The 23,254-nt window shown below is 34.6% G+C and overlaps 2 protein-coding genes across 3 annotated transcripts; both read right to left on the reverse strand.

Annotated features, from left to right (window-relative positions):
- Positions 1-1,404: 1,404 nt before the first annotated feature.
- On the reverse strand, positions 1,405-9,121 carry LOC132549378 (sperm axonemal maintenance protein CFAP97D1-like). The gene is made up of 5 exons (XM_060213309.1): positions 9,029-9,121; positions 6,517-6,597; positions 2,683-2,801; positions 2,326-2,515; positions 1,405-2,067 (listed from the first exon to the last, which is right to left on the reverse strand). The coding sequence occupies exons 1-5, from the start codon at positions 9,119-9,121 to the stop codon at positions 1,888-1,890; spliced, it is 663 nt and encodes a 220-aa protein (XP_060069292.1). The 3' UTR covers positions 1,405-1,887.
- Positions 9,122-14,677: 5,556 nt separating this feature from the next.
- LOC132549353 (uncharacterized) lies at positions 14,678-22,727 on the reverse strand. 2 transcript variants are annotated; one of them, XM_060213292.1, is made up of 5 exons: positions 22,669-22,727; positions 18,634-18,730; positions 16,836-17,118; positions 15,869-16,053; positions 14,678-15,127 (listed from the first exon to the last, which is right to left on the reverse strand). In XM_060213292.1, the coding sequence occupies exons 2-5, from the start codon at positions 18,719-18,721 to the stop codon at positions 15,045-15,047; spliced, it is 639 nt and encodes a 212-aa protein (XP_060069275.1). In that variant the 5' UTR covers positions 18,722-18,730; positions 22,669-22,727; the 3' UTR covers positions 14,678-15,044. The 2 variants fall into 2 exon arrangements, with proteins under 2 accessions (XP_060069275.1, XP_060069268.1); XM_060213285.1 differs by lacking the exon at positions 22,669-22,727 and adding an exon at positions 21,315-21,407.
- Positions 22,728-23,254: the final 527 nt, after the last annotated feature.

Genomic DNA, 23,254 nt, shown 5'->3' on the forward strand with positions numbered 1-23,254 from the left:
CAGTATTAGACTGCTTGTCTCCCTTTTATGGTTGCCTGCAGTATTATGCAGAAAGATACCCTCTTCCTGTGAGCATAAATAATTGTATATATTGTAAATCACAAGTTTCTGATAGCTCACATCTTTCAACTTACATGTATAAACTATTATAATTTGTTAGCTTTAATTATTATGTTGTTATAGAAATAAAAAATCAATTTCTGAAAGTTGATTTTAAGATTTCATAGAATGTTAATATATATAGGAAATTTACAGACAGTACACGTCCATTCTGTATGATTTCAAATGTTAAAGTTATATATTACTTACATAGCTGTTAAAGAAAATTATATTTTTAGATCAAGTCAATATTCTAAACTTTCTTATGAGTATAGACAAATTCATCATTGTGTACATGTTTATTGACTGTAATTCAGATTTGCAAATTACTTGATGTTTAACACTATATATAAATGTCACCTGTTCATCAAACCTTTCCATTATAAAAAGGAAGTAAACATCTTCATCACCATGATTTGAAGACTTGATCTGTGCCAATACTCTGTTATATCACTATTTAACTTGACCGGTACACATGCAGACTGACCACATGTTAACATTGTTATTGCTGAACAATATTCATTTATCACAATGGGGACAACAGTATACATATGAAACATTTTCAAAATTGTCAAAATATCAAAAATACTCAAAATTTCATTTTAAAATTCACAAACTAAAATTAATACTTTCACGTGAAATACATTCAAACAAAAACAAACGTCTAATTCTCTAACAACGTAACAACCAAATTAAAGATATTGACTTTTCTAATTATATATCAAGTCTGATAATCGCAAGTGTGATTCAGTAATTACCATGGCGACTAATTAGATGTGAAAAACATGTGTTGTTGTTAAAATTCAATTTTTGTACCGTAATTATTTGATCAGATCAATATGTCCTATCATTGTTATTCATGTTTAGTATATTTTTATCAATATTTCAGAAGTTTTATAAGATTTAACTTTTTTTTTTCACTCAGGCCTTGAACGTTTCAAGTTGTATTTAAATGATCAAAATCAAAATACACATACCATGGAATTCAGCATGGTCAATCTTGTATAATATACACAGTAGTGTTGACATCACTTGAGGTATTTGGAGAACAATACTATTTTGTAAATACTATCACTTGCATTTTCAATGTGCATCCATGATTCATAAGTGTTAGTATTTATGATTTTTAAATACATCTGAAGTAGATAGGTAGAAGTTAAAAATAAAATACACATGAAGTATATCGTAGAAACAAAATTTAGTTAAAAAAATTGTTGGAAATTTGAGGAATGGCCTGATATTTTAGAAGTTTTAAAACTAATTCAGTGTCAGAATTCTATATCAACACTGGTTATTAGGCAGAGGAAAACAAATATCAGAACATAAATACATTCCTAAATTTCGGTTTCCGAATTTCTGATAGAGGTGAATCAGCAAACTAAATGTGCTAAAAGTGAACAATCATCATGCATACGTTGCACTCTATATGCACACATTCGGAACAACCTCACACACATACTGATCTAGCAGTATGTAACATAACAGTCCTGATTATGTTTCAATGAGAACCAGGAATATAACGATCACTGAGGAATACAGATGGCAGTTAAATGGACTGAGACCGCCAAAACAGGACATGCTGTCTTTTCAATGAATATCCAGGTTGGTCCTAATCTGGAAAAAGTTTCAATCTTTAAAAACTTATTAATTAAACAAAAATATTGTTTAATTAATAAATAATGCTTTCTCTCTACTACTCGTATATTACACAAGTAGGGTCTCCATTGGATGCTCATCCCTGCTTGGTCTCACCTTAAAGTGACTATCATAAGTATGAGATGATTTGGCCTATTCCTCCTCTTGTTGAACCTCTTTCTTTGTTCCCTCTTCCTCCTCTTTGACCTCCTCCTTCTTTTGAACTTTAGGTTCTGGTGACTTCCTCACCTCAGATTTCGACTGAGATGAGGCTGCCCTCTTTGATACTGTTGATTTTTCTTTCGACTTGCCTGTTCTTTTTCTCCCATTTTCCTACAAAGAAAAACAAAATAAGAATTCTTTACATTTATTAGCTGATGTGACTGCTGAATTTTATTTTTAGTTTTTTTTTGCAGGATTTTTTAAAATAAGATTTTTTCCTTTAGTATATTTTTAATAAACTTAGACATACAATGGTCAGAGAAAGAAGGACATCTGTAGGGCACAGAGAAAAGATGGGGAAAAATTCTGATCAAGATTTTGCCTCGGTATGTTGTTTTTGTGTGACAGCTTCAACATTAAAGTACACACCTGTTGCTGTGCTGTCCACCAATCCTTGGGGAACTGAGCGATGTTATCCATAAACTTCTGGTTATCTTCCCACTGCGTGTTCCATCGCTGCACGCTGTATTCTGGTTCTCGACTCGTGATTCGTGTGAGAATACTCTGGTTCTCTTTTGTCACACGTAAAAGTTCACGCTGACGTTTCTCACGATTTAAACTGAAAAGTCACAAAATCATCAAAATTACAGTTTACATGATGAGTTAGCTCCCTTTATCGTGGTATTTAAAGACTATGGATTTATAGCTCTATACAGATGTATGATGGTAGTAAAATCCTGTAATCATTGAAACAGTCATTGCTATACTCTACTATACTATACTCACCTTTTATATTCGTAATTATTCCTATTTTCTACCCGTCCTTTCGTCCTCATTATATAGGACATCTTTTCTAGTAAGATCCTGTTATCCCTTTCGATGGTTGCTAGTCTCTCCTCCTCTAACTACAAATAAAATTGTGGAACTTTAACCAATGACGATGCAGATCAAATATCATTTTACTGAACTTATCTTCACTGACAGAATTAAAAACTCTAGTAACATTGGAATTATCATGTTGATTATATATTTGTTGTGGGAATTCATGTGGTTTAATATGGTGAACTTTGCATGTGTAGATATATTTACTGCCCCTATGTACATGTACCACCAGTAAACACAGTTTTAGGGTAGAACTTGATTACATGTCTATATACCACCAGTAAACACAGTTTTAGGGTAGAACTTGATTACATGTCTATATACCACCAGTAAACACAGTTTGAGGATAGAAATTGGTTACATGTCTATATACCACCAGTAAACACAGCTTTAGGATAGAACTTGATTACATGTCTATATACCACCAGTAAACACAGTTTTAGGGTAGAACTTGATTACATGTCTATATACCACCAGTAAACACAGTTTGAGGATAGAAATTGGTTACATGTCTATATACCACCAGTAAACACAGCTTTAGGATAGAACTTGTTTACATGTCTATATACCACCAGTAAACACAGTTTTAGGGTAGAACTTGATTACATGTCTATATACCACCAGTAAACACAGTTTTAGGGTAGAACTTGATTATGTGTCTATATAACACCAGTTATAGTTGTAGCAACATTAATTTTTAATTCTACAGGATTCAAACAATCACTGTTTCCAAGTCTCTATCATCATCAGTATTGACACTGTGCAGATGACAGGTCTGAATGTATTATTTTTTATAGATGAATACTAAACTGAAAATAAGCTACTCCTTTGTACAAACTATGACTGGACATGTTTGTTTCAATGTTACCTTTAACCTCTAGGACTTTGAACTTTTTTTAACTTCAAGTATGACGTACCATATGTATAATTAAAAATCTCAAGTTTCTTTTTAAAGACTTTTGACCTTTGATAAGTTTGGGAAAATTCTGAGAATGTTTAATGAGGTTTATGTTTTGAAACCATAGTGTAATATGAACAATAATTCAGTTTAACATGATAGATTGTCTGTACAAATAGAGGAATTTACAATATAAAGCTATGTATATGTTTAAACTTAAGCTAGCTTAAGGTAAATGGATTTTTAAAGCGGTTTCTGGTATCTTCTATTGTTATATAAGCAGGTGGACCTATTTACCATTGAAAAGCAATTTACTTTGGTTAAATCAATATTACAGGGTTGTGGAATGTAAAGTTAAATTGCTTCGGCATCATTTATATGTAATAATCTATTTAATGAATGTGGAACAAGATTGATAATTTTTTTTTTTTTTTAAATTACATGATTTTGTTTAGACATAAAGCATACAATTCACATTTTGTAGCTATAGCAAGGTAGTAAATTCCAGCTCCAGTGGGTTACATTTTAATTTATTTCTACCTGGTTGCACTAAATTGACAACAGGGATACAAACAGAGGAATCATCAAAGCTTATTTTCAAATTATATCACATTACGACTCATATAAATATACAGGGATCCAGTGATAAGCCAGTAATATTTCTAGTCACGAGGATTTAAATTTCATATCACTTAGGTTTATTGTAAACTCTAACTGTGACTTATTGTAAGTGAATTGTGTAAACGACACTTACAGACCCTTTGTGGGGGATCAGGCATTTAAACCTACAGAATATGTCTTGTGAAGCCTAGTAAGCTTTGCTGATAAATATAGACATTTAACTCCTAAAAAATATCTGTCAAGAAATTCAAATTAATTCAAATAGAGTCAGTCAATTACCTCTCTTTATTTAGATAATTATTTCAGCACTGCTTGAATGTCAGTTTATTTCTTACCAAACATATAGTTAAGTAATATTAGGAAATTTCTGTAATTTCTTTTCTAATGCACAGGATTTTTTCAATAAATTTACCAGTATATGTATTCCATGCATGATTTGATCAGGATATAAAACACTTTTTCAAAACAAATATCTTTTTGTAAATAAATAAACAGATATTACATGATAGTCAATTTAAATACAATGTGCAAACATTCAGAAACAAACAGTTGGAGAAATTTTGTTTTAGATTTTCAACAATTTCATAAATATTTGAAGTTGACCATGCTTTTAAGATATATACACAGACTTTTCAATACTGTATTATTTTATAAATGTAGGGTACTTGTCTGGGTGTGTTGGTGAAAGGTGGAGTTGTTGTGTGGTTCCATGGTAAGAAATATGCATACAATTGGTCTATTGACTAAACTTCACCCTCCACAAGTCTTAAATTTTACAGGTTGGGCAATAATAATGACCTTCATTGTATGGGTAATTACTCTTTCTCAAGTTGAAACAAAATGAGGTTTGTGTGAATGTTTCTTTCACTAAATCTGTCCCTGACAACACTGTTTGGTGGGATAAATAATTTACTGTTGTTGAAGTCAGCATTAGTAAGAAATTCTAAAACAGTTACAAAGAATGCTGATTTTATGATTCTCAGTGCAGAATTACAATACTGAAGTACTCATTTTCAGTATGTGACTATATCTGATTTTTTTAAGTCAAAATATTTTTTTTTCCTTTTTGTTTGGCAAGGTGATGAAATGTATCACTTTCATGATGAAAGCAATCGTAAAATGTGGCAAAAACACCTGAACAAATGACATGAATTTTCCATTAATGAAAAATTGATGTTTGGCAGCATTACTTCCACAGAGTCAGGTCGATGGAAGAGTTGGTTATTTCAATTAAAAGTTTTTTTCTAATCAATAACCAATCTGGTACACAACATACAATTTACTAGCCGTTAATTGTCATTTCCTTTTTAAGTGGTATGTTCCAAATCCCACATAGATTCTGTGCCTTTAATGAGCAATTTATATTGATAATTCCATAATAAACTCATAAAAGATAGAGAGTATGTCAATTCCCTTGTGCGTTGTAAAAGAAACTAGAATAGATATGTATATTGCAAGTTAAAACAAGAACTGATTAAAAACATTTACCACATACCATAAACCTTATAATGACTTATTTTGATTTCAAACGGAAACATAGCACTTAAGAAGAAAACTATTTAGAGATGAGAAATGTTTCCTGGTAAAAGGTTGGAGGTAAAATATGCTGTTTTGGAAACAACATAACTCAACCATCCGTTTGTGGTTAATTTTCTTCTTTCTTAAACTGCAAACTTATTTGTCAGCTTCTCTGTCATATTCTTAGATTTATGCAGTCCTCAAACATGTAAGATTTGATAAAATTTTATTTTGTAACCAGGAATTTTCTTGAATATTGTACAAACCTACACATATCTGTTTTCTCAATTCCTCATGATACATTTAAGAAATTAAAAAAAAAGGAAATCTTTTTAATGAGAGGTACACATTTAAAGTCTTCGGTATGAGTATCTCTCCCATGTTTGCAACTATCTGACTATCTTCTGCATGTTTTCCCTTGAAAAAGCCCCATTTGATGTATAATGCTAGACATGTGAACAGAGTTGTCATGCTGTGATTTCCTACTGTGGTGTCTGAGTTCATAGACTAATTAATTATACTGTTTCCCTGTTTGACTAATTTCTAAGCTTTTTCTTTCTCATCTTTGGTAACTTCAATTTGATATTTTCCTGTTATAAGACTAAAAATGGTTCTATCAATGAAAATATTTGTATATCAATTGATTGTCAGAGAACAATTACATTAGATGTCGTAAGAAACAATGGAACAACAATAAATACCTGTAATTTCTTCAATTTCAAGTGGAGATGCATGTATGTGGGTGGAGCTCTTGTGTCCACCATGGAATGTGCTGTTCTGACCTGAAAATCACAAAAAAGGAGAATGTAATCCTTGTTTATTTGGGTTCAAATTGCACATAGAGACATATACACAATTGCTCACATGTATTAACATCTATATATCTTAAACCCATTGTTTTTCTAAGAGTTCCTTGATATAGTCTTTATTTCAGTTGAAAATGACTGTAAACCACAGTACAACTAATACCAGGCATATGTTTCTTCAGGATTTGACATCCTAACAACAGTCAGAGTCATAGGAAGTCTGGTGTCAAGATGGACACCAACCGCCTGGGTTATATGAAGTCTGGTGTCAAGAGGGACACCAACCGCCTGGGTTATATGAAGTCTGGTGTCAAGAGGGACACCAACCGCCTGGGTTATATGAAGTCTGGTGTCAAGAGGGACACCAACCGCCTGGGTTATATGAAGTCTGGTGTCAAGAGGGACACCAACCGCCTGGGTTATATGAAGTCTGGTGTCAAGAGGGACACCAACCGCCTGGGTTATATGAAGTCTGGTGTCAAGAGGGACACCAACCGCCTGGGTTATATGAAGTCTGGTGTCAAGATGGACACCAACCGCCTGGGTTATATGAAGTCTGGTGTCAAGATGGACACCAACCGCCTGGGTTATATGAAGTCTGGTGTCAAGATGGACACCAACCGCCTGGGTTATATGAAGTCTGGTGTCAAGATGGACACCAACCGCCTGGGTTATATGAAGTCTGGTGTCAAGATGGACACCAACCGCCTGGGTTATATGAAGTCTGGTGTCAAGAGGGACACCAACCGCCTGGGTTATATGAAGTCTGGTGTCAAGAGGGACACCAACCGCCTGGGTTATATGAAGTCTGGTGTCAAGATGGACACCATGAGTAGAAAAGGCATAGAAAGAAATATCAAGACAGGAACGAAAGAAAAATATTCAGAGTGTTTGTTGTGATAGGGGTCTCTTCATGGTCTCCTAGGCATGGAGAGAAACCTTCAATTCTTCTTGGGGGAAGGGGTGAGGGTGTGTGGGGAGGGGACAAACATGTAATGGAATACAGCAGACCCTATTCTTGGGCTCTTCTAACAGAAGGCATAAGAGAAACCACCAATGATCTGTATGAGGTGTCCCACAATATGTTGGCTCTAAAGACATCCAGTGGGATGCTGCAGGCATTTTCTTTCTTCTTTGAGAATTGTGGATTATATGTGTTAATTAAATGATTGGACACATATTTGATTTTTTTGTATTTCTGTAATACATTGGTTTTCATGTTGCACACAGTACAAAAGTGGTAATAAATCAATATCTGAAGTGATGTTTTGTTTGCTACACACCTGTGATGTTATATCATGTATTTCCGATAAATGCTCTTGTGAAATACTAAATTATTTATTTCAGTCTGTTTTCAACATACGTGTAGGATATACATGTGTATCATATTCAAAATTATGTCATGTCAAATGATTTAGTTATATCGATTGACAGAGTGAATTCATGCAATAATTAGAAAACAAACAAAAGCTGTTGGTTGTTCTGCACCTGCTCATGAAAATATACACCATAGTTATCATAAAAGATGAAAGAAATGTTGCCATGGCGAGGGCTGATAATTATTTCAGAATGATATATTATTCTATCTGACATGAATGATAACACACTTGTCATGCTATACTGATAACATCTCACAGGTCAATTTTTAATTAGCATCTAATATTGGAAAAATAACTAACCAATAAAAAAAAAAAAGAAAATCAGTTAAAGATCAGGCATCACACATTAGCTTTCCAGAGTTTTTGTTATTTGAAGTACCCCATATCTATACATGCATATGATAAAATCACCACTGGAATTGTAATTAGTTTCCTACTTAAACAGATTGGAATTGAAGTGTTAATGTAAGTGTATATGTTCCAGTGTTTATAATGACAGTTAAAGTCAATATCAATTATAATGATCGATTGTAGAATTCGTGTGAACACGAAAAACTTTACTGGTATTAAACTTCATAAATTAAATTTCGATATCATATGAATATATGTAATATTCTTATAAAATCACACATATTTGTGTCCTTTAGTACAGTTTGATATAACAAACAGCATTTACTGGTAAATTTATAATGCTCTAGCAACAGAAATACAAACACAAGAATTATATCAACCACAAGCACTTAAATCTCCAGATCTGTTTACATGCCAATTATTGTGCATGATACTTGACAAATCCTTAAAGTAACAATTCTTTAATTACTATAAGTTTTCGACACAAAATGATCTATGTGAATAAAGTGTGCGGGTAGCTTAATAATCCACTCTGTACATAAATCAGTTTTTTTTACAGTAGTTAGATATCGATCACCTTAAGATTAGCCCGACAGATTAAATCTACACCCAACAGGACTCTCACTAGCCCGATTGTAAACTCTCAAGAGATCACTTAAACTGGTCCATAAACTCACCTTTCTTCGGTGTTCATTGTAGTACGTATCATCCCACCTCTTTTGAAGAAATTTATTGTGGGTAGGAAGGATGGATTGATAACTTCTATGCATCCTGAACGTCTATAATGTCCATAAACTACAAGCACTACAATAGCAGTAGTTTTATCAATAGAGTCTCGAGGTTGCTGGTCACGTGACGAAGCCGTATCTCCATAACAACAATAGGAAATCAGTAAACTCGACCCAATGAACTTATTAATGACACGTTGAGAAAACAATAGAATATCAAAATAAAAATCATAAGAAGTATTTGATCAAAAAAGACAAACTAAAGTAAATATTGAACGTTGTTTTGATAAATACATCGATAATTTATCTTGACAGGTGCGCTTCTATATCACACAAACGCTTCAATATACGGGCAGTAACTCGTACTGTGACCAACAACAACTACAAGTAATCTGTTGTATGTTGAGGCGCCGCTGTGCATTTTGTCTGGTATAAAAAGCCAAATTACTTATGTAAGGTTGATATGGTTTAAAACATCATAAAATGCATTAAAATTCATTTACGATATCAGGAATTAGTGATATATTGAATTTCTGATGTATATATTTCCCCCTCTTTTTCTTACTATAAGGACGTATAATATCACAAAATATTTATTATGTGTATATCAATATACATAAAAATCCACTTTTTATATCAGAAATCAGAAAGGGAAGAGGGCTTAAGCGACACAACCCGCGGATGACGGTTTAGCTGGCCACAGAACGAAACAGCGGATTATAATTTCCAAACAACAAAGGACGACAAAGGGCCTCTCTCAATAAAACCCAACCGTCATCATTCAAAGTCCACGGGAGTGTGAATTTACCGCGCGCCTTGCGTGATGACCACTGGGCAGTCCGATAAAAATAGATTTGCCCTTTGACATATCACAGAGCCGGTTTACAATACATTTTAAAATAAGACCTACAATTACGTCAGACAACACGGGACCGCAACTTGCTCACTTATATTAAAAAAATACCTTACAAAGCCAATTTACAAAATAGCACCCTACTACACATTCTTAACATGTACATTAGTGATTCGCTTTTCTAAGTAATTATATATAATAATATATAGTGTATTAAATTGTTTGTGTCTGTATTTTCACTGAAAAGAGCATCTATATATTGCACTCGAGCTGTAGTTTTATAACGCACAAATATTATACAGTCATATATTTTCTGGTATCTCAATACTGGACACAAGTATGACATAGGTAATGGGAAGATAGTTAATGGTGTTTTTTTTTTTTTTCGAATAAACAAAGGACGAAAGAAAGGAATAAATGTAGAAAAGAACAACGATAGCTAAAATACACATTGCTTTTCCAAAAGTTTCCTTCGAACTTAGAAAGAATCCATTTTGACCTGGAAGTTTACGTTGTTCTTTCCCTTCCCTTTAAGCCACGTGTTTTCTGCACTACAGAAACATGATGAGGATTTCGCACTCTGTTTTTTCAGTTATTATTTTGACTAGATTACTCTTCGGTTAAATTTCCGATCTTTCTTTCTGTGTGTTTTGATAGGCGTTACGTTTTAACTATTTGCTGCTACATATATATATATACTACACAAGACCTTCTGCCCGAGAAGCATTGCTGCAGGCCCCTGTGACATTAGCAAGAAGCATACCGGAACATATAGGAGACGGAAGACACGTGGTGTGGTCACCAGACTCAGTGCTAGGCACCAAGTGACGACAGACAAGTAGGCATCATTGCCCTTAGTCATGCAGCAGGATGAGCAAAGAGGTTGCGAAAACATCTACCTTACCAGGCTACGACAGCAACATGGTGACAGCAGACCTGTTCCTGGTCAAGCCTATCGGTCCACTTCTCGAGCACCTCGGCGAAAACACCAAATATCCGAGAAACGGAAGGAGGACCGTCTAATGATGGCAAGAAATGGAAATAAAATATGACGTATTTTAGTTAAAGGATACAACTTTAGATTGTGCATTTTATCACACTTTCAGGACGGATAATTAAATCTGAAAATCATCTGTAAAAGTACACGTAGGAATAGTCTGTAGCGACATCAGGATTAATTCATTTATAATGTCATGCTTATCAGCATTGTTTTTGTCAGTAAGAATTGTAGCCCCCCCCCTAATACCATCATAGATACAATGATATATTAGTAGTTAGTATGAACACTTCCCATCAGTTACTTTTTCAGTAAGTGACTTACCTGTACATACAATATCTAAGAGAAGCGACGTTATATCTGTATGAAAGGTTGGCCTATTAACAAACTGACAGCGCGTGATCTGCACATATCAATAGTGTACATCATTAAAAAAGTATATCATTGTATAAATAAGATGATTTTGATCATCCCACAACTCAAATAAGTAGTCAAATTGCCGACCAAGGCTACCCAGGAACTCATAAAAATAGTCAAAGGGTCGGCAAATGGTTCCCCATAATTTATATAAGTAGTCAAAGGACTGGCCAAGGTTACCTCACAAGTTACATAAGTAGTCACAGGACTGACCAAGGTTACCTCACAAGTTATATAAGTAGTCAAAGGACTGACCACGGTTACCTCACAAGTTATATAAGTAGTCAAAGGACTGACCAAGGTTACCTCACAAGTTATATAAGTAGTCACAGGACTGGCCAAGGTTACCTCACAAGTTATGTAAATAGTCACAGGACTGACCAAGGTTACCTCACAAGTTATGTAAGTAGTCAAAGACTGGCCAAGGTTACCTCACAAGTTATATAAGTAGTCAAAGGACTGGCCAAGGTTACCTCACAAGTTATATAAGTAGTCACAGGACTGACCAAGGTTACCTCACAAGTTATATAAGTAGTCAAAGGACTGACCAAGGTTACCTCACAAGTTATGTAAATAGTCACAGGACTGACCAAGGTTACCTCACAAGTTATATAAGTAGTCAAAGGACTGGCCAAGGTTACCTCACAAGTTATGTAAATAGTCAAAGGACTGGCCAAGGTTACCTCACAAGTTATGTAAGTAGTCAAAGGACTGACCAAGGTTACCTCACAAGTTATGTAAATAGTCAAAGGACTGACCAAGGTTACCTCACAAGTTATATAAGTAGTCAAAGGACTGGCCAAGGTTACCTCACAAGTTACATAAGTAGTCAAAGGACTGACCAAGGTTACCTCACAAGTTATATAAGTAGTCAAAGGACTGGCCAAGGTTACCTCACAAGTTATGTAAGTAGTCAAAGGACTGACCAAGGTTACCTCACAAGTTATGTAAATAGTCAAAGGACTGGCCAAGGTTACCCCACAAGTTATGTAAGTAGTCAAAGGACTGGCCAAGGTTACCTCACAAGTTACATAAGTAGTCAAAGGACTGGCCAAGGTTACCTCACAAGTTATGTAAATAGTCACAGGACTGGCCAAGGTTACCTCACAAGTTATGTAAGTAGTCAAAGGACTGACCAAGGTTACCTCACAAGTTACATAAGTAGTCAAAGGACTGGCCAAGGTTACCTCACAAGTTACGTAAATAGTCACAGGACTGACCAAGGTTACCTCACAAGTTATATAAGTAGTCAAAGGACTGGCCAAGGTTACCTCACAAGTTATATAAGTAGTCACAGGACTGATCAAGGTTACCTCACAAGTTATGTAAATAGTCACAGGACTGACCAAGGTTACCTCACAAGTTATATAAGTAGTCAAAGGACTGGCCAAGGTTACCTCACAAGTTATGTAAATAGTCAAAAGACTGGCCAAGGTTACCTCACAAGTTATATAAGTAGTCAAAGGACTGGCCAAGGTTACCTCACAAGTTATGTAAATAGTCACAGGACTGGCCAAGGTTACCTCACAAGTTACATAAGTAGTCAAAGGACTGACCAAGGTTACCTCACAAGTTATATAAGTAGTCAAAGGACTGGCCAAGGTTACCTCACAAGTTATATAAGTAGTCACAGGACTGACCAAGGTTACCTCACAAGTTATATAAGTAGTCAAAGGACTGACCAAGGATACCTCACAAGTTATATAAGTAGTCACAGGACTGACCAAGGTTACCTCACAAGTTATATAAGTAGTCAAAGGACTGGCCAAGGTTACGTCACAAGTTACATAAGTAGTCAAAGGACTGGCCAAGGTTACCTCACAATTTAAATAAGTAGTCAAAGGACTGGCCAAGGTCACCTCACAAGTTATGTAAGTAGTCAAAGGACTGGACAAGGTTACCTCACAATTTAAATAAGTAGTCAAAGGACTGACCAAGGTTACCTCACAAGTTACGTAAGTAGTCACAGGACTGACCAAGGTTACCTCACAAGTTACGTAAGTAGTCACAGGATTGACCAAGGTTACCTCACAAGTTATATAAGTAGTCAAAGGACTGGCCAAGGTTACCTCACAAGTTATGTAAGTAGTCAAAGGACTGGCCAAGGTTACCCCACAAGTTATATAAGTAGTCAAAGGACTGGCCAAGGTTACGTCACAAGTTATATAAGTAGTCAAAGGACTGGCCAAGGTTACCTCACAAGTTATGTAAGTAGTCAAAGGACTGGCCAAGGTTACCCCACAAGTTATATAAGTAGTCAAAGGACTGGCCAAGGTTACGTCACAAGTTACATAAGTAGTCAAAGGACTGGCCAAGGTTACGTCACAAGTTATGTAAGTAGTCAAAGGACTGGCCAAGGTTACCCCACAAGTTATATAAGTAGTCAAAGGACTGGCCAAGGTTACGTCACAAGTTACATAAGTAGTCAAAGGACTGGCCAAGGTTACCCCACAAGTTATGTAAGTAGTCAAAGGACTGACCAAGGTTACCTCACAAGTTATATAAGTAGTCAAAGGACTGGCCAAGGTTACCTCACAAGTTATGTAAGTAGTCAAAGGACTGGCCAAGGTTACCCCACAAGTTATATAAGTAGTCAAAGGACTGGCCAAGGTTACGTCACAAGTTATATAAGTAGTCAAAGGACTGGCCAAGGTTACCTCACAAGTTATGTAAGTAGTCAAAGGACTGGCCAAGGTTACCCCACAAGTTATATAAGTAGTCAAAGGACTGGCCAAGGTTACGTCACAAGTTACATAAGTAGTCAAAGGACTGGCCAAGGTTACGTCACAAGTTATGTAAATAGTCAAAGGACTGGCCAAGGTTACCCCACAAGTTATATAAGTAGTCAAAGGACTGGCCAAGGTTACGTCACAAGTTACATAAGTAGTCAAAGGACTGGCCAAGGTTACCCCACAAGTTATGTAAGTAGTCAAAGGACTGACCAAGGTTACCTCACAAGTTATATAAGTAGTCAAAGGACTGGCCAAGGTTACCTCACAAGTTATGTAAATAGTCAAAGGACTGGCCAAGGTTACCTCACAAGTTATATAAGTAGTCAAAGGACTGGCCAAGGTTACCTCACAAGTTATGTAAATAGTCAAAGGACTGGCCAAGGTTACCTCACAAGTTATGTAAGTAGTCAAAGGACTGACCAAGGTTACCTCACAAGTTATATAAGTAGTCAAAGGACTGGCCAAGGTTACCTCACAAGTTATATAAGTAGTCAAAGGACTGGCCAAGGTTTTATAAGTAGTAAAAAAGATTACTCCATCATTTTTACATTTTTATTTTGAATTAAGATGATACACTAAGGTAATATTTTGTTCTTTTGTATATAACATCAAATACTCAGTTAACAGGTAATATTGTAAACATTGATTGCACATGAATTAAAAGTGTAAAAATACATTAAGAAATAAATATATATATATATATATATAGAAATTTTGTTGTAAAAATCAATATGTCAGCGAAAAAACCTTAAAATCAGCCACATATCCTATGATTCGACAGGACTTTACAGTTTTCATATCTATCTTCTAATATTACAACATGCCACATAACAGTTTAATGAAAAACTGCCACATCCTCTTAATAACTCAGCGATCATGTGATAAACAAAACATAATCCGTCACCCCATTATTGTTAAAACAACATGTTTATACAACAAATAATTTGACAAGGTATTTGACATATCTCAGACGTATTTTAACTCGATGCTCCACAGGACCATAAGGAACAAACTTCCAATACTGGCTAGAGTTCCTGCTGAGTTTTTGGCTGTGGAATACAAGAAAACATGTGTAAATGAGTTCTGCTTTACTATTTCCATTTGATAGTGTTTCAAACAAAAGACCATTGTGATGGCGGTAAATGAAGAAATCAATAATATAAGCGCCGTTATATCAAGAATCAACTTTAAAAAAGACATAATTTTGCAGATATTATTACACAAATCCCTTCTGAGTTTGGAAAAAACGATACTACGCAGAAACTTTGAATTTCATTATTGTGACTTCGTTGGACTTATTGAGAATATACTTTACTAAGTAAAACGATTCTACTGGTTTGTTTGAGTAATCCTAACAAATTTATATTGTAAAAACAAACAAAACGTTTATATCGCTTTCAATTTGATAGAAGAATTTCCACCACTTTTTTGCACAATTTTCCTCTAATGAAAATGCATCCTAATTTTTATTTATTTTATCGATTATGAGTTATAAGTTTAAATACTACACATTTAGTTCCATAATATGTGAGATTGTACATTTGATTATTTATATCATATGAAAATCTAACACATTATAAAAAAACCTGTCGACCCATTGAAGCGTGTTATAAACCTCCTGAAGTGATGTGTGGATATTTTATGCTGCTTTTACCAAATGCATCCATAATCAACGTTAATATCATTATAAGCATTCTACATGTGTAAAAAATGCAGTTTGTGAAAGGCAAAAATTATTAAACAAGCTCGTAGAAACCCATGTTCAGGTTAACATGAAAGACAAATATTACCTGATAAATATTGATAATTTGGTGTCAGATGGGTACTGGAACAGAGATGGCTTTGAATATCAGGTGGCGTTTTCCCCATTGCTTCATAGTTGTATTCTGTGACTACCACACACTTAAACCTTCTGTTGTAATCCTCCGCTGTCACTGAAGTGATCTCCAACAACGCCTCTAGTACATGGCCTTCGCTGTAAACAGAATGCAGTATTTAATAAAAGGAATATAGGACAGCAAAACAAAATATAAATAATAAGAAAAACAGACAAGGAGGTGTATGGTGCGAAAGGATATATTCGCCAAGATGATATTATGGTTGACACTGGCTAAACATTTTTTAAGTAAGGTATCATGGCACATATATACAACATAAAACGCTAAAGAAAATCGTATACAGAGTTAGATCTTCAGTCTAATAAATTACTTATAATATGGCAACAGCGATCATACACGCTGAAATAAACATCATCTTGTGAATCGCTGCTCTAGTAGTTTTTTCGCTCAGGTATCTTACCCCTTTATGCTAAACAATGGAACAACACTATTGCTGAGTTGGTGATATTTTAAGACTAGCACATGGACATGTAAACTCTCTATAATGATCCAGTTTTATGGTTGTTTGATCCAGACTTGTTTTGCTTGTCTAAGAATGACCAAGGTGTACGTTCAGGGATTTGATGAATAACACCATGGTAGAATATTGTGACTAGGTTCTGTCGTGTCAGTATTTGTTGGTCTCCATAAGTGTTTTTGTCTTACATCGTTGCCGTTGTATTTGGATTCGAGTTTTAATGATTTCTGGTGTATTGTATATGTACCACCATTATAAAGGCTGCCATTCTAAAACTAAAATGAAAACTCTATGGGTATTTTTCGAGGTAAGTCGTTTGTACAGATGTTGCTAAGGTAATATGTGCATTTGATTTAACAATCAAACATTAGGCCATAATAATACAGTGTGTTTGAGACCAACCCTTCTATTCTGCGTGTCGTCGACCTGTATCTTGGTTCCGTCTCCAGTGCATAACCTTGGTAATTAATTTCCGTTGTCCGATTTTCCGTTTCCTTCTCATCGTTCGCCTGGTGATTGGTGGTTTGAGCAAAGAAGCCCACCCATACAAGGTCTATCAATAAGTGTTCGTGACAATGGAAGTCTACACGACAAGAAAGCGTAGCGACCGTGCTGTTGTTAGAGCATGTGATCAATGGCTGACCGGACTGATCTGTCACAACTGTTGGTCGTTGTGGCCGACATTCTGTAATTAAGTATTAACGGTGAGTCAAAAAGCTTAGAGGAATACTTTTTATTGAAATACCTGCTATCAACTTAATCAAATCTAACGTCTTCAATAAGAACATATTTAGTGTTGACAAATGAGAAAAGTTCTTTCAAAACCTTCAAAACTTTTTAGTTTCTTTAACACATAAATTACGGTCATATTCCACTCGCATGTACTTGTGGACTTAATGATGAATATTTTCATTAGACGTGGTAAGTTAAAAGAGAATAAACCATTTACTAACGCCCTGATACTTTACTTCGAAAACGCATGACAATAACATTTTACATTGTTGCTTTAATTCTATTTGTACACAAGTACCTGTGATTCCGCTACAAAGTTGCTTTAATTCTATTTGTCCACAAGTACCTGTGATTCCGCTACAAAGTTGCTTTAGTTCTATTTGTCCACAAGTACCCGTGATTCCGCTACAAAGTTGCTTTAGTTCTATTTGTACACAAGTACCCGTGATTCCGCTACAAAGTTGCTTTAGTTCTATTTGTACACAAGTACCCGTGATTCCGCTACAAAGTTGCTTTAATTCTATTTGTACACAAGTACCCGTGATTCCGCTACAAAGTTGCTTTAATTCTATTTGTCCACAAGTACCCGTGATTCCGCTACAAAGTTGCTTTAGTTCTATTTGTCCACAAGTACCTGTGATTCCACTACAAAGTTGCTTTAGTTCTATTTGTACACAAGTACCTGTGATTCCACTACAAAGTCATGCAGAATTATGTCATCAAATCCTATAAGACCTTATTCCAGCCAAATTAAACTAATTAATTACGATGCTTCCTTACAGATGGCGTCTTAAGAACATGGCGTCAGACTGGGACAACACTACTAACACGGGAATGTTTCTTGATGACGGAACACTGTAATAATATCCCAGAGTCTTTATTGTAAATGTCAATGAACAGAAAAATTATTGATTTCCCGGTTGAACACTAAAACTGAATTTCGAACAAGTGTGTTTTCACTCACTCTTAGAACACGAGATATTTAGTCACCTCGTTAAATCAATGTTTTACCTAATGGCAAGACCAAATCCACGTGAATCAGTGATATATATAATTTATCATCTAAATTCAAATGAAAAAAAAATCATTGACGTCCCGGGCTGTAGAATAATAAACAAACTTGGGATTTATAATTTTGATTTCTTTGACCTAAGGTTCAGAACAGGGGACGATAAGGTAATGAAAAAATTATGATGAGGAATTCTTTACAAAAGCTTAGGAGCTGGCAATCAGATGAAACACATCCAGGATCCGTATTTGCAATAATAAGTTTGTTATTTACTTGGGTGTCTCATAATTTCTTTTTCTTTTTTTTTTTTTTTTACATTTTTAAAAAATATTTTATCTTGTTTTCATATATAAATAAGTTCCTCTTAATCTTTTGTTACTATTAAGGATTTGACTGCACGGAAACTTATTTTTTCCAAATTCTATCAAATTGAATCTATGTATACTTCATTTCGATTACCTGGTTCCTGTCTGAGGACGGAAAAACCACTCGACCTGGGTGTTAACATTCCGCACGTGACTGTTAGGAGAATAGCAAAACGAATCATATTGTGAGTCTGAAATAAAAAATAAATGAGAAATTGTCTGATTTGATGTTTCCTGTTAACACATTGTATTAACATTAATTTAATAAAAAAAAAAAAAAAATAGATTGAAGATAAATACATCTTCTGGTGTGGTCCTGTAGTATGTTCTTACATCTTATGATATGGTCCTATAGTATTTTATCACATCTTCTGGTGTGGTCCTGTAGTATGTTATTACATCTTATGATATGGTCCTATAGTATTTTATCACATCTTCTGGTGTGGTCCTGTAGTATGTTATTACATCTTATGGTATGGTCCTGTAGTATTTTATCACATGTTATAGTATGGTCCTGTCGTATGTTATTACATCTTATGGTGTGGTCCTGTAGTATTTTATCACATTTTATGGTATGGTCCTATAGTATTTTATCACATCTTCTGGTGTGGTCCTGTAGTATGTTATTACATCTTATGGTATGGTCCTGTAGTATTTTATCACATGTTATAGTATGGTCCTGTAGTATTTTATCACATCTTATGATATGGTCCTGTAGTATTTTATCACATCTTATAGTATGGTCCTGTAGTATTTTACAACATCTTATAGTACGGTCCTGTATTATATTACATCTTATAGTATGGTCCTAAGGTATTTTATTACAAAAGTAAATCTTATATCTGAAAAAATTGTTGATTAAGTATCAAAACCATTGTTATTTAGTGTTCAGATTACTTACACAATATAATTTCTACGTATATGTTGAAATGAAGATATATTATTTGTTTCGCAAGAATCCTTATAGCATAACAAACACAGATTAGGTAAAACAATCACCAAATACTTCATTGTTGTTTTAAACTTCGTGAATCTGCAATATATTGTTATTCAATATTAACTAAAATTGCTTACAGTATATCAACCTATAGATAAGTAAAATATATAGATATGTTCAGATATTATATAAATTGAGGATTATAACGAATACTCGAATGTTTGTTTGGCGACTTGGTATTCACACCTGAAAATGATATTCAAACATCAATTTTAGAGGTCGTTAGAAATATTGACGTCCGAAAGATCGCTAAAATTCATCTGTTTCACCTGTACCATTCATCCAGAGACTTATCGGTGGAGGCCTGGAATTATCGCTCTCCAGTAAGTTTCAAACTTCGTGCCAGCCAAACAAAATGGTACCTCTAACACTGTGTAACTGATGTAGCTGTATGTGATAATGTGTAACTGATGGAGCTGTATGTGATAATGTGTAACTGATGGAGCTGTTTGTGATAATGTGTAACTGATGGAGCTGTATGTGATAATGTGTAAATGATGAAGGTATTTAAGACAATGTGTAACTGATGGATCTGTTTGTGATAATGTGTAAATGATAGAGCTGTTTGTGATAATGTGTAAATGATGAAGGTATTTAAGATAATGTGTAACTGATGAAGCTGTATATGATAATGTGTAACTGATGAAGGTGTTTGTAATAATGTGTAACTGATGTAGCTGTTTGTGATAATGTGTAACTGATAGAGATGTTTGTGATAATGTGTAACTGATGGAGCTGTATGTGACAATGTGTAAATGCTGTAGCTGTATGTGATAATGTGTAACTGATGGAGCTGTTTGTGATAATGTGTAACTGATAGAGGTGTTTGTGATAATGTGTAACTGATGGAGCTGTATGTGACAATGTGTAAATGATGTAACTGTATGTGATAATGTGTAACTGATAGAGGTGTTTGTGACAATGTGTAAATGATGAAGGTATTTAAGATAATGTGTAACTGATGAAGCTGTATATGATAATGTGTAACTGATGGAGCTGTTTGTGATAATGTGTAACTGATGGAGCTGTTTGTGATAATGTGTAACTGATGGAGCTGTTTGTGATAATGTGTAACTGATGGAGCTGTTTGTGATAATGTGTAAATGATGTAGGTGTTTGTGATAATGTGTAAATGATGTAGGTGTTTGTGACAATGTGTAACTGATGGAGCTGTTTGTGATAATGTGTAACTGATGGAGCTTTATGTGATAATGTGTAACTGATGGAGCTGTTTGTGATAATGTGTAACTGATGGAGCTGTTTGTGATAATGTGTAAATGATGTAGGTGTTTGTGACAATGTGTAACTGATAGAGCTGTTTGTAATAATGAAAGTGTTTGTGACAATGTATAAAAGAAATAAGCTGTTTGTCACAATGTGTAAATAATAAGGCTCTTTGTCATAATGCTTAAATGATGAAGAATTATGTGATAATGGCAATTAATTGAAGTTATATCCGTCTCTTATAATCAGATAGTGTATGCTCATTTACTAAAATGATTGACGAACGTGTGACATTTTAAAGTGTGCATCGTATATATTGAAAGGACACAGTTCTTAGATGTAAACAAATAAATGATCGTATGTAGTCCATTATTCGAATTCTGAATCAGACGAATATTCTAATAGTAAATTCTATCGAATTGACATCCGTGATATATGCGCACACAGTGTGGTCATGTTACATATGAGCTGTGTTCAAACAGTTAATGAATAAATAGCTATACAAATACTTAATGCACGTACGGCAGACTTCGTGAAATAAGTTCAATACTTACTTTGATTGCAGTTGTTCAATATAACGATATCGGTGAAAGTTTGTGTTATTTATAGTCTTAGCCTCCTACGTATAATCAGTAAAGGATGACGTACTACCGGTTTTTTGGCACACCCACATGTGTAGCGAGGAATTTTGTTATGAAGAAAAGTACTAATACAGCTGGCAATAGACGTAGATATTGTTTATCATAAATAACTAGTGGCATTTCAAATTTGGAAATACTCTTAATTTCGCTGGAATTGACTTGTGTAGAGCCATGACCTTACATTTATACCCTCCTATATTCCGTGTTTTGACCTTTAGAGAGACCAAATTAAAGCTGTTTAATGTTCCCACGACATTCCGGGGTATAGGGAACTTGATCCATAGAGAACTATTGACAGAAGTTAAGTATTAAAGAGAACTATAATCCAGGCTGTTCCAATGAAGTCGCCCAATTCAAGTTGAACAAGACCAGATACAGAAGAGGTTCTAGATAAATCATTATAGCATACATTTTATAGGTCCTCCACCTCTTTAACAGAAACAAAATTTTAATGTCTAAACCGAATCCAATAGCACAAAATAGATACAAGGTATCAAAAATTTAAGAAAAGGTTCACATTAGTCGCCTCAGCAGACTAACGTTTGGATAAGCCAGACTTTTCTTGTCTGAGCGTATGGAGAACGCACATGTCACTCTGATAATCTATTATAATCTGTCGATGTTTAGAATGTAAGTGGAACTTCTCCTTTAAGACGTTGGTTTAAAATAATCTAGAGTCTTTATTTACCGCCAATGCAGGCAATAGTCAATATTTTCAGAAGCGAAAGTTCATTTCTCAACTTCCTATAAGATGTATTGTGACATCGCTTTAAAAAGCATTTGTTGAGATCTTTTCTGTAAAACGTTAGCAGGTAGTAATAAAGACAGTAATTATTTCTTGTGACATGTTTTTTTTCTCCTTTTTTTTGTGTTTCGAAACTGGGTTATCAAGCCAGACGAATAGGTCTAGAAATTGATGCTATTTCAGTACTTCGGATATCACATTGCAAAAAGGAGCCAATCTAAATACCGATCTGTTCCGTATTGATAAAATGTTACCATGTACCAGTGGTGTAAAATGACTGCTGTCTGAAAGTTTCTTACCATATGGAATTGACATCAATATGATCGTATGTAGTCCATTATTCGAATTCTGAATCAGACGAATATTCTAATAGTAAATTCTATCGAATTGACATCCGTGATATATGCGCACACAGTGTGGTCATGTTACATATGAGCTGTGTTCAAACAGTTAATGAATAAATAGCTATACAAATACTTAATGCACGTACGGCAGACTTCGTGAAATAAGTTCAATACTTACTTTGATTGCAGTTGTTCAATATAACGAACAAGATGTATTGTAAGTTATACTGATGTTTGTCATAGTTCAAGAAAGATTTCGTTTAAATGTGAATTAATGAAATATCACGTGCTAAGGGGGGATACACCAATACTTCCTTGTTTGTCATATTTAGGTCAAGCCCATCTTTTATGATTACATGTATGTACAGGAAGTATCACGCAAAATACAGTTTATGTGAACTGAATTTTTCTCGTGATGGGAAAGTTCCATTTTCTCATATTTCAACGATACATTTGTCATAACACGTAGCTATCGTGTGATGAATGTCACTTTTGTTTACTTCTTTGAATAGGATGTGTTTATGTATCATCCTTACTTGAACACCAAAAGCACGATTCAATGACTGCATCAGGTTAATACATGTGTACCAAAGACATAAACAAACCCCTTAAATTCAGTATTCAGAAGTCGCATGATATACACATTTAACAACATATAATCCAATCTTCAGACTCCACGATATACAAATTACGGACAGCATAGTATCAAATAAGAATGTACAAGGCGAATTAATATCAAGTGAGCTCGAAAAGTAGAAGTTATA

This window comes from Ylistrum balloti, unplaced genomic scaffold (assembly GCF_031769215.1).
Source record: "Ylistrum balloti isolate Yb309-2 unplaced genomic scaffold, AGI_CSIRO_Ybal_v1 Utg369618, whole genome shotgun sequence".
Classification (NCBI taxonomy): domain Eukaryota; kingdom Metazoa; phylum Mollusca; class Bivalvia; order Pectinida; family Pectinidae; genus Ylistrum; species Ylistrum balloti.

Excerpts from the sequence above, each read along its gene's own strand:
- LOC132549353 (XM_060213292.1), bottom strand. The coding sequence starts at position 18,721 with ATGATTCGTTTTGCTATTCTCCTAACAGTCACGTGCGGAATGTTAACA. Across the intron at positions 17,119-18,633 it reads CGTCCTCAGACAGGAACCAG|AATGTCGGCCACAACGACCA; the intron begins GTAATCGAAATG and ends ACTTAATTACAG. Across the intron at positions 15,128-15,868 it reads AAATTATCAATATTTATCAG|CCAAAAACTCAGCAGGAACT; the intron begins GTAATATTTGTC and ends TGTATTCCACAG.
- LOC132549378 (XM_060213309.1), bottom strand. The coding sequence starts at position 9,121 with ATGCATAGAAGTTATCAATCCATCCTTCCTACCCACAATAAATTTCTT. Across the intron at positions 6,598-9,028 it reads ACAATGAACACCGAAGAAAG|GTCAGAACAGCACATTCCAT; the intron begins GTGAGTTTATGG and ends TGTGATTTTCAG. Across the intron at positions 2,802-6,516 it reads TGAAATTGAAGAAATTACAG|TTAGAGGAGGAGAGACTAGC; the intron begins GTATTTATTGTT and ends TTTTATTTGTAG.